General features: G+C 42.4%; 2 protein-coding genes across 2 annotated transcripts; one reads left to right on the forward strand and one right to left on the reverse strand.

The window, feature by feature from the left end:
* Nucleotides 1-1,693: 1,693 nt before the first annotated feature.
* On the reverse strand, nt 1,694-6,063 carry T265_12424 (hypothetical protein; the record flags this gene model as incomplete). Its single annotated transcript, XM_009163840.1, has 3 exons — nt 1,694-2,043; nt 5,713-5,798; nt 5,945-6,063. Coding segments are annotated over 3 exons (555 nt in total), but the record flags the coding sequence as incomplete, so codon positions are not given.
* T265_12425 (hypothetical protein) lies at nt 3,786-6,309 on the forward strand (the record flags this gene model as incomplete). The annotated part of the gene is made up of 2 exons (XM_009163841.1): nt 3,786-4,029; nt 6,012-6,309. Coding segments are annotated over 2 exons (510 nt in total), but the record flags the coding sequence as incomplete, so codon positions are not given.
* Between the last annotated feature and the right edge of the window lie 5,851 nt (nt 6,310-12,160).

Consider the following 12,160-nt stretch of genomic DNA (forward strand, 5'->3'; position numbering starts at 1 on the left):
TGTCGAGTGGACTTCTGATCTCGAATAGGTCAAAGTAATCTGAATATTCTAGGTTAAACTCGGTTCCTCTCTTCATTAATTGTTCGTTGTTGATTGCCGACAGATTGCCGCTGCTGGTGATCACAGCTTAAACCATCGCTCCTTTCTTTCACGAAACTCGATTGGCTAAAAAAGTGTAGGAAACCAGAGTAAGGTAACTACTCAAAAAGAATTATTCCCGGTGCATTTCAACAACCTGGTCGAAAAAGCTGGTTGCTGTGGGTGTGAGGGTCAGACAACTGAACACGTACTGTCTACAATGGTTTTGATTGTGTATGGATGCGCACGCGATGTGGTTTGTGCCACAGAAAGTTTACAGTCTGATCACAAATTTATTGTCCATTTTGACAGTACGTTTGCCAACGTCAGGGTATGAAACAACTGTCAGCTTAGCTAAAATTAACGGTCAAGTTGGATTCTGAGGTATCTGATATAACGAATCGCGGTTTTTAATCCCGTAAAAACAGTGTCACAAATAAACATTTAGCTTATAGTGCGCCGGGTTAGACAAGAAGGAGGAAATCGGATAATCACGAAGAGACGTTTAATAAGTGCGCTGGACAGCACCTAAATTTTGCTCTGTGCAAGCTACTTGACTTCAAAATATAAACCTTTCTGCAAACATGACTGAACAGAAAACAGCGGTTACAAGTGAAAAGCCATGTCATGGATTGCGGACATCAATTCAATCAATCAATCCACTTGCCAGCTATGAACCATGTACCATGGCTCATTTTTTCCAGATGCTACAGTTTTGGTCACCGTAGAAAGGAGAATTTGGACATAGCTAAAATTTCGGTGAATTTGTGGTCATCGGTGCATCACTGATGCCATTCACGTCTAAAGAATTGAAGTAACCAGAACAGCCCACAGTATGCACCTGTTGCATGGATTAATTTTTTGTCAAACGTTCTTTAGCGCAATATTTCCTCTTCAAAGAAGATTCAACGGTAATTAATTGTGAACAAACGGACTTGTTATTTCCTGTGTGAGCGTTATTCTAATGCTTGCTTCTCTAAAAATCGAGCCACTGAATTTACATTATTCGTGATACTAATATTAGTAACTATTCGGCTCCTTCTCAACAAGATCATCATCGTCATCGTCATCCTAATCAGTAGCGACGGCTGCTGCTGTGGTAACGGCATCAGCCGATCGACGCTCCTGGGTGGCACCTGTCTCTGGAGATGGTCACTTTGAGATGAACAAGGAAGTTAACATTCTGACTAGCTCGTACTGACTGTGACCAGCTCGGCCAGAAGCAAAACCAAGGTATCTGTCTAACATGCTTAATTGCGATTTGTTGAGCGAATTCCAGCAAAACTACATAGATATAGATACAGAATATCTCTGTATTTTTCGTGCTACAGCAATTGTCTACTTTGCATAACCGAACCAACCAGTAGTTGGTCCATAAATGGACTTTGCGTCCAATTTGATGATCCTCCCGATTAATGTGTACATAGTGACCATGTCCATTCCACTATATCCATAAAATCGTTTGGATTCATTAGGACAGATGGACCGTACTCAACAGTTGCAGCAACGCTTTTCGTGCGTCTTGCCGCTCTACAAGAACTTTGTAAGCAGCCCACATTTTACTCGTTTCGCCTTTTTGTTCGTATTCTCTGTAAACTTCAGAGAACCGTCTTACCATCCTTGCTAGCTTCATTGCATTTTCTACTCGCTCCATGAATTTCTCATCCTCTTTCGAAAACAACACTGCTTCCATAGCACTTGCTTTAGCATTGACATAGGTTAACTTTTTGACTGCACCCCTTACTAAATCCGAAGTTTGTCGTCTACGGGTAATTCGGCAGCAAGGTCCATTTGAAGAGTCCGAGTCGAACAAATAGGTCTCTGGATCAACAGCTCGCTTTCCTGCCAGTGTTTCGATTTTGATTGCTGGTCGCATTTGACTGAAATTCCCTTTAAGAGCCGTTGTTTTGCGATCCATTACAATAGTCACTGATGGGATGCACTTTACGTGTATGCTTCCGTAGGCTATGGTGCATGCGAATATCGATTGCGGATGCGTTTGAATTCATTGTTCACATGACACAAAATGAGTTACAGTGATTCAGCTGATACTGGTGCTGGAATAACGGAAGCTCGTTGTCAGCCTCAGGAATACAGGAAGCGATTGTAGCATTGGATACTAGTGACAATTGTGTGAACGAGGCTTGTCTGGATAAGAGTGGTCGAGCGAACACAAATCTGTGAAGTGCTAGATGTAAACTCGGTAGGTGGGTGAGCTAGTGGGTGGGCAAGTTCGTCCGTTAGCCCGTCCATTTGTCAATCAATCTGGATGTGCCTCTTGCCTAATTGCCTTCATGTCAGGCTATCTACGGTCCCGTCTATCTATCTATATGTCGGACATTCTTTCAGTTTCTATTCGCCTGACCGTGTCTGATTTTTCAGCTGTTATTCAACTGTTTGCAAAAGCATATTTCAAATCCGGGTCTTCCAAATTGATGCCACTTGGAACGGTCGAACACCGACTTTTTGGAACATAACATCTTGCACGCAGGACTGTTTCAGACATTCTTTCAACCTATTGAAATAATGCTCTGGGACTGCAGTGTTTTATTCTGGCCGACCGTCTTGCATATTGCTCACTCTTTTTGACAAAGAAGTCTTGCTTGAAAGCGAAAGTAGCCCATACTTTTGAGTCAGAAGCCAGGGCTAGGGTCCTAGCTTCCTAATACATTGTGGGTTGTAGCCTTCTGAGTTACCAAGTGGTTTTTGTTGTTAACAAAAGAGGACACTAATTGGGTTAGACTTTTGATTCGAAGGCTCAAAGTGCGGTACTTCAAGCAAACTCCCTTCCTCGGCCTGGGCAACCGAGAAGTATCATTTGTCCGCGCAGTGCTGTGCCCACCGATAGATTATTACAGATCAGCTTTATGGTTTTTGTCCGTAATCATTTACCACAGTTCACTGTAAAGTGCATTGTAAGAAAGGACGTGAACCCTTATCCTCACCCTCGCCCGCGTTAATCCGATCTTCTTAGTTTGACCATCCAGGTTGGCTTAGAACATGAGCGACCAGTTGGCCAAACCAAACATCCGGAAAGTAAAGCGGTACCCCAAAAAAAACCCTAGAGTCAGTTTCCGCAGTTATTCTGCCGTGGTATTCAATAATAAGATTAAATATTTTCAGTATCACAGCCATAAGCGGCAGCATCGACATAACATCAATTGTCAGCACTAATGATTCACTGCCATCCAACCACAATTTATCTGGAAGCCTTTTGTGAAAACAACAGAATAAAAGTGGAAAAGGAATGGAATAAATGAAATACACCCATTTTCAAACTAATTTAGTTTATCGAGAGACTCAGCCGGAACCCAGCTAAATCTCTCGTTTGTGATGTTTCCATGCAACTGAATGTGCTGCACCAGGCCGCCTCATGTTTCAGTCGCTACTATATTCGAGATATCGCGATACATGTGTATTCTTAATGCGCTGCTCATAAGGATGCTGAGGAGGTTGCTATCGGGGAATGGAATAGTTCTACACCTTTAAAACAGCATGGATAGAAACTTTAACAAGAACGCTGCGAACGTTGCAGCAGTCACAATGCCTGTTGGAGCCCCATCACGATGGAAACATAAGCCAAGGGTTTATCACAACGAAATTGTACCTCGGGAATGTTTTATGAACACCTGGACTTTGTACGGTAGACTACCGTTGAGGTCTGTTTCACGTGACACATTATACACCGTATTTGCGAGTAATTCTATCTTCCACATGTTCAAACGTCACATACAGTTACAAAAGAGGCATCAGAACAACTGCTTTTGAATTTTGAAGATCACGTTCCCTTTACACCAGACAATGCCTTTTTTGATCTTATGAAAGAAAGAACTGCCGTGGACAAGCATTGGAAACGGAACGGTCAGAATTTTCAGTTGAATTTTGTCTCCTCAAGTGAAGATCACAAGAACGGAAGACTGCCTTCTGTACATGACTCGGTCTATTTGATGGGTGAGTTCCCTGGAATTCCATCGCATAGGTAACTCCATGATATTCTGAATGAATGGTTGCCGAGACCTTCAGTTGAAATAAATGCTCGGGTCTTATGTCAACCGGGGGTCCGAGGGTCAACAACATGCAATTGTCTTTTACAAATTTATAGTCACTGCCTATTTAGACTGAGATAGCCACCATCATGTGTACACCCGTGTGCTTCACGTCAACTGCACATTTGAGAATGACCGCTCATTACACGGCTGGCCGTTTTGTGCAAAAAGTTACCTGCCATTAGAAAGCCATCGGAAAGGTATTAGTGATTACTGTGCCTTCTGTATAGTTCTAGTTAGAGAAACTATAGTTACCTTATTGCGTCCACTTGAGTGATCAGACATAGTGCTATCTTGACCAGTCGATAACCGTACTTTTATTGTTACTGTGATCAAGGATGGACAAAAACTATCCATAAAAGTGGAATATTGTGCTCTGCGTTCGACTTACAATTACTTTCGCACCAACTGCAAGGACAGACTTTCCCGGAACTTGATAATGATCTGTTCCAATGTAGAGTTAAGCCCTAATTGGTTTAGCCTTCCACTGATTAGCTGTACATGGGTCCGTAATGGCTGGCTGCAGGGGGAGAGGAAGAATGTAGAAAACTCACTGAATAAAGCAGAAGTTTGCAAAGAAGATTCAACTCAGGTTGAGCTTAGGAACGCTGCCATCCAAGAACGACAGTCCGTAGCATTAGTGGCACACTGAGTTGATCGATCGGCTTTAAATCAATGAAAATCTGGAATGCTTTGTAATCTCATCTGAACAGCATCAGCCTTCAGGTTATAAGACGCTCTACCATTCGACAACGTCGCCCTAGAATGTTGACAGAAAGAGCTGAATCTCCGTTGTCTTATATCAGGTTTGCGCAGCACCTGCCCCAACAGCTGTAGACATATTGCTGAACGAACTGGGAAAGTGACAGAATACCTTGTATTAATAATCCCATCAAATGGTCAGGTGAAATAAGAGATCGATCGTCAACCAAAATCACCGGGAGAACGTACAAGCAGAATAACACTGCTCTAAGGCAGCTCTAAGACATAATCTAGTCATTTGCATAGTCTGCTTTCATCATCATCATCATCATCATCATCATCATCATCATCATCATCATCATCATCATCATCATCATCATCATCATCATCATCATCATCATCATCACCATCATCATCATCATCGTCACCATCTGGTGTAATACTCGCACACTTGTCGTACAGTAAGACATTAGTTTACTTTTGTGTGTTAGAAGAATAGCTTTCATCTCAGCTCCAGCTTGAAAAGAAAACAAAAGGGCCGAACATCATCAATTAACTGTCAGGAAGATAACAATCTTCCAGCTGTCCTTCATTCGCTATTACAGCCGTACGAGACACTTGCATGCTAACATTTTAAAATGAATGCACTGGAACGGAGACCAGACTTGCTTTGCGTTCTTCCTAGGCACCACTGAAAACCAGTAGTTCGTGCTCAGCTGTACCTACCGAAAATGAAAATGGGAGAGTTAGACAAAGGTTTTCATTGCTCAAAATCAAAACGTTCCTTATCCGCAGTAATTTTTGTAAGTTATGTTCATGTGACTATTTTCGGTAGTCCACACGAAAAAAAAGCAGGAGCCAGAGCTTCGTTCTCATTGGAGCTCACCGGGAACGCTTGAACCGGAACTCAGTAAATAGGATGAAGCTGCCAAAAGCAGTTGTAAAGTAGCTGGTCGCATTATCAAGCATGACCTGTGTCACCGGATAACAGTATCGATTACTTCTGTTCAAAGTAGATTACTGTTCCGCCTTTAACCGGTAGCCGAGTCCCAACCTGTTATCCCAGTTCGTACTGTTTAGCCATGGAAAACCCACAAGAGCCTGTGATCACGAAACACCTTATTTGTAGTTGCTGCTGTTTTCGCCTTGTTAGACCAGAACGTGTTGTTTTGGATATATTTACAGACATGAAGGAAAATGCGCTTCTTGACGCAAAGGCCGGAGCTGTGGCTGGCATCCTGTTCCTCCAAGATGATCTTTTTGCGTATCAACGCATGGCAAAAATGAATAAGGATGCTATAATGAAACAGCCCATGACTGTGCAGGAACAAGAAGAGATGCTTGAGGCATTAATGCCAGCATCGTTTGCCCTGAAGGCCTATCTACGGAATAACGACCGTCAAATTGCTCGACTTGCTTTGCTGGCAAGTCTGGAACCAATCACGATGTAATGTTGTTTTGTATGTTGATACTTGCATATACCCCTCCTGTTCAATTTCTCGTTTTACACTGAATAGCGGAGTGAATATATTCCTTTGCAGGCAGCGTGATAAAAAGTGATCCATTACACTCTTACTTGAATCACTCCTACACCCAATCAGGCTTTATGCGGAGATAAGCCATCCATCAAGTTTATGTAACTGAGGCTGTGTAGAAGGTCGAGTTTAAGATACAATACGCAGTACAAAATGCCCATAAATTACTCATCTCTAGGTTTGGGTAAGTCAGATTTATAACTGATTTTGGGAGGAACAATCAATTACCATTTCAGAATTGTTAGTCAGAAAGGCTGTGAAAGGGTTTTTAAAAGCTTTTCTTTCGGAAAGACGTACGAATCAGGTATCTACCTCTCTCGTTGGTCATCTACGAGCTAAGTCGCATCCAAATCCTTTTAAGGAAAAGCGGAGTCAGGCCGTAATCGACAGAACTAGGTGGAAAATGGATGGCCACGGAATCTCTTCACCTAACTGCTTAAAAAACGCAAAACGACAGCAACATTGACCTAATTAAACAATCAAAATAGTATAAACTCAACCAAGAAAGCCTGAGTTGTTTGATAACCGTTATCATCATTATCGTCATCATCATCATCATCATCACCATCATCACTGTCAGCTGTAAGAACCGCGTACTTGTCGTGCAACAGTTGACCAAAACATACACCTGGTCGGCTTGTTTAAACCCATGTAACGGAACTAAAGTGGACACGTCCTTTAGCGAGGAAAAATAGGAAGCTACTAGAAAGAACGCCTTGAAAAATGACAAAATACCTGTTATACTACTCTTACGTTGTGTAGCCTACCTGATGGTGAATACCTTTGGTCGGGTGACCCAGATGAAGTTTTTGTTTTTACTAGGATGTCTCCTATGACAATACTCACTTGGGGTGGACAGCAATGAATCTGAATAATGGTTGAATTTGTTGGACTAATTGGAACAAGGCGTCATGACAGAAAATGAACGAAACAAGGCACTGATCTTTCCACTGATTGCGCTTTACTGGCCGCAATGATCCGGGATGTGATTAGAGCAGGCCCAACTCTCTGCGAAAACGTTGCTGTAAAATAAGTGAGTTAGGAACCTTGTAGTTGTATCCATGTTGCCGCACTCTTCAAGCGGTGATCACCTAGCCAGTGCGTGTGCACTGACGGGGGACTCAGTTACAGTATCTCACGTTAGTTGTGCACAGCTTAGATAGGGACTTTGTGTGTTACATCAGTCGAACGAGAAGGATGGATATCGTCCATACAACAGAAGTAAAAAAAACTCCGAGGCGGATTCACTCTAAAAGCTTCCCAATTTGAACGGCTCTCCACTTGTGTAGTGATTATTCGGTCTTTTCAACATTAGAGTTCCGCTACTACAAAACTATTTCAATAATGCGTATTCGGAATGGAAATTTGATCGCCTGATACCGATGCAAGCGTGATGGATCTGCACACTTGATGACCCATCATTTAGTGACTACGGTAGGTACTTACTGTCTACAGCAACGTATTCAATTTGGAAATATAAGTTAGACACCATGAGAAATTAAAACACTACTTCTTGGCCCTGCAGCACGTAAGACGTAGCCTTTGTTGCAATTCCTTGATCTCTACACGCTACCTAAAATCTATAAGTAGCTCAGAAGAAGAATAAAATTTGTCCGACTAGTGATGCCCAACCGGTGCATCGTCAGCGCTCTAGTCAGGTTCTCACTGCTGAGAATTTTCATTAAGAAAGAAACTGTTGTGTAGTGCTTCTTGGCTTTTTAGGATAGACTGATTTCACTTTCAGAGCGGACGCTTCAATAAAAGAGCGAGCTATACTAACGGAGTTTTTGCGTGGTCAGCCATATAAAGTACGCGTTACCAAACACTTTCTTTGATGCGTACAATTAACATGGAATTCTCTCCATTCCTTAATTTAGAGGGTTTAATAAAAGGTTTTCTATTAAGCTCTGTCAACTCGATTATCTGTTCTAATGTACCGCTTCTGTTAGGATTACTTTTCACCAAACATTATGCAGTTGAGTATCTATAATTGCATTGGCAAAATTAATCAGCACTGATCACTGCCGTCCTCCTGGATGGGGACCCCGAGACGGACTAAGTCAGTGGTTAAGGACATTGTCAGACGTGACCCAGTCACGCCATCAATGACGCTCGTCTATCCAAGCTATCGTTTTCAATGCACAGCCCCCTTCCCAATTCCCACACTTAACAATCCACTGACTGTGCTTTATTTACGCACCAGTCTATAGGCAGCTACCTACCTCCGCTTCCCAAATCATCGGCGAACAAAACTGTGGAAACTACAACTACTGTAAAACAAGTACGCGGTCCTTACAGCTGACAATGATGAATTAGCACAGCGTCCTTCTTCAAGGGCAGCTTAATGGTATCAAAATCGGAAAACCGAAATCCTTGCAGGGAAGAGATCTATGCTGGTTCCAACATAATGCTTCATAATGAACCATTTACAAGGCTGCTTCTATCCTCAGGAGTGCCGGAAACACTGAATAAAGAGGAAAAAAGGAAAAACCGATGGCACTCTGACGTTTATCAAACTTTTCTGCTTCTAAAACTCGTCCATCAGGCATACATTAGTAGCATTACACATCAATATTAGAGGAGATTAGTCGCACGGTGGTTTCAGAAGTTTACCTGTAGTGGGCAACTGTGGACCAAGACCTTCGCTTTTAGGAACGAATGATTCGGCTCGTGTTCTCGGTCGGTGTAAACACCCTCTCCAACTGTATACCGAAGTATCCATCATCTTTCCATCTGCAAATTCACCCACTGCCTCTCTGGACGACAGTGTTTACGCGCAGATTAGTAGGAAATAGTTTAAAGAGATTTTAAGAGTGAATTTTGAATAATTTATTGCCCGTTGATGAAGGAAAATGCAGAAAAACCTTTTTGCCACGTAAACTGGAGCACACTGGTGCGGCTAACTGATCTTCAGCTCAAGGCCAAGGTCCGGGCTTCGTGGTACTGTGATGACCTACCAAGCCTCATCGGATTAATGGTCGCTTACATTCCCCAGTGCTTTGCTTTATTAGAGATTTTAGGAATTGCAACCCGAATTTCTTATTCTTATGTGATAGCACCAACTAAGAGCCAGCCAGGATTCCAAGGCGACGGGGTTGATTTGTTACTTATAATCACGACTTCCTAGGGCCTTGGTGTCTCCACCATGTGTTGTATCTGCTGATTCGGCAATCCGTTATATCTGACTGCTGTTCCCGCTCCATTGCCTAGAGCTGGAAAAAGACTCACCGAAGGGAACACAACAGATTTATTCTGAACAAGTGAGCGCCAGAGCGTGAGTATGAAAATACAACGGCCTCAAGCTATTTTATAGGATGGACACTGTCTGGAATTGATCCAACGCTGAATCAATGTCTGGCTTTGATATATGGCTGTGGCGTGCTGCATATTGAGGGTGCGTTCTCTGTCTGGTCAGCACCTAGTGGAACTGAGAGTATCAGTAGATTTCGGCCATTCAGCGGTTACTTCCAGGAATCTGACCTTCCTGATACCACGCTCCACTATCATAATGAAATTCGCAATATCCTTTGACGTGGTTGATAGCTGAAAAAACTGGGTTAAACGTGATTGAGCGCAGTGCAATCCAGGGAGATGCAATACAGTGCAACACAACACAGTATAATACGATATACTCTGGTAGACAGTGGTTTTCGGAAAGATTATCCAGGACAAAAAGATGAAGTGACATTAATTACGATATCGGCCACTACACTGGTTAGGTCTTCTCTAAAAGGTGAATTTTGTTTATTATACTACTTACTAAATATAAGTAGTGAACGTTGACAATCTTTCGTTTCCCGCCAGTCGCAAATAGCGACAGCCGTATACCGCATGAACATAATTGATCCTCCGTCCAAGAAACGTCGTTTAAACACCCTTAATCCCTTCACATTGTCCGTATCAGTAGTTTCGGCCATTCAGCGGTTACTTCCAGGAATCTGACCTTCCTGATACCACGCTCCACTATCATAATGAAATTCGCAATATCCTTTGACGTGGTTGATAGCTGAAAAAACTGGGTTAAACGTGATTGAGCGCAGTGCAATCCAGGGAGATGCAATACAGTGCAACACAACACAGTATAATACGATATACTCTGGTAGACAGTGGTTTTCGGAAAGATTATCCAGGACAAAAAGATGAAGTGACATTAATTACGATATCGGCCACTACACTGGTTAGGTCTTCTCTAAAAGGTGAATTTTGTTTATTATACTACTTACTAAATATAAGTAGTGAACGTTGACAATCTTTCGTTTCCCGCCAGTCGCAAATAGCGACAGCCGTATACCGCATGAACATAATTGATCCTCCGTCCAAGAAACGTCGTTTAAACACCCTTAATCCCTTCACATTGTCCTTTACCATCCAGGGATGGTGACCCACAGACAGTTATGTTAGACTTTACTGAGTCGATCCGTTCTGAGTCGAATCAGTCCACAGAAAACATCATGAAAATGGCTCAAGTACTAGGATTTCAATCCGCTACGACTTATGCAAATAAGGTTAAAAAATAGTTCTTGCATGGGCATCTTTGAATGTCGTTACTGTGTGAGAGAGAATACTTTAGAAGCCGACCGTAGCAACGCGAGCACAAGCAAGCTCTCACCCAAACGAATCGTTCAGCCGAATTCAAATATCTGTTGATGACTGTTCAGTCTGAGACAAAAGCAGGTTCCCTAAAAAGCTGACAGAAATGCTTTTCTGTCAAATGAACTTTTGTTCTATAAGTGAAACCAGTCCATGCTAAACAGCCAAGGTGCAGTATACAGCTGCTTTTTCCTTATTTGATATCATCATTGGGGCCCATCTGATGAAACTCAGAGAGTCTCGAACCCGTGACATGCCGGTCAGTTACCGAACGCATGAATGTATGGCCAGTGGCGGGTGAAAACATCGAGATTATCTCTTACTTAGACAGGATATCGAGCTGTCCATTCTTCGATCACAGGAACAACATCACCTGATCACATACTGACTACCTCACTGACGATTCCCCAGATGGAAGTTCCGAGGGGACTTGAAAATTTTTAAACGATATTTCGTTCTGTCAGCTGTTAGTATTAAGTAGTTGTTGTTGAATAGTTGCTAAAAAGGTGCTCTGGTTTTCATGAGATATCCGAGGTTCGAGGCTGACCGTGGCTCAAAGATATTGATACTTGTGTTCGTTGAGTTTGTGCGCGGCTTTCTACTAATTCACTTCATCACTTCTGATAAACTACATATTGTTTTCACAAGAAAACAGCCGTTGACGTCAAGTTACGTCTGTTACGTAATCTACGTAGTCGGAACAGACCAGTCGCACAAAAAATCACACAGAGAGATCCAACTCTGACTATCATGCTCAGTGATTGTTTCCGCCCTCAATTCACAAGTTCACTTTACATCACACCAGTATTCTGTGTGCAATGGATGACAAATCCGTAGCCCTTTCATGATCACAGCAGTGACAGACTGGTTTTTGACGAGAAAATTTTTTAAATATTCCCACTATCAAGCTGAGCCGACTGGCCTTAAGTAGTTTCATTCGACGACCCTATGAAGAAAAATTACTTTGTTTTCCACGGCCACATAAACAGGGCCGATATGAGAAAAAACAGTAGGAAAGAATTTCGGATAGGAGGACTCAATATACAAATGTTGTTTATATATGGGCTTATCAAGATAAACAGGGAGGCACTGGACAATCATCTGTGAAACAACTGTTAATAAATGATGACTTAGCAGCTGAATAACTATGAAGGGCATTGACGACGAGTATACAAAGCACTCGAGGCCAGGTGACTCAGCTGGCAGCGG

Source organism: Opisthorchis viverrini (genome assembly GCF_000715545.1).
Source record: "Opisthorchis viverrini unplaced genomic scaffold opera_v5_1, whole genome shotgun sequence".
Lineage (NCBI taxonomy): Eukaryota > Metazoa > Platyhelminthes > Trematoda > Opisthorchiida > Opisthorchiidae > Opisthorchis > Opisthorchis viverrini.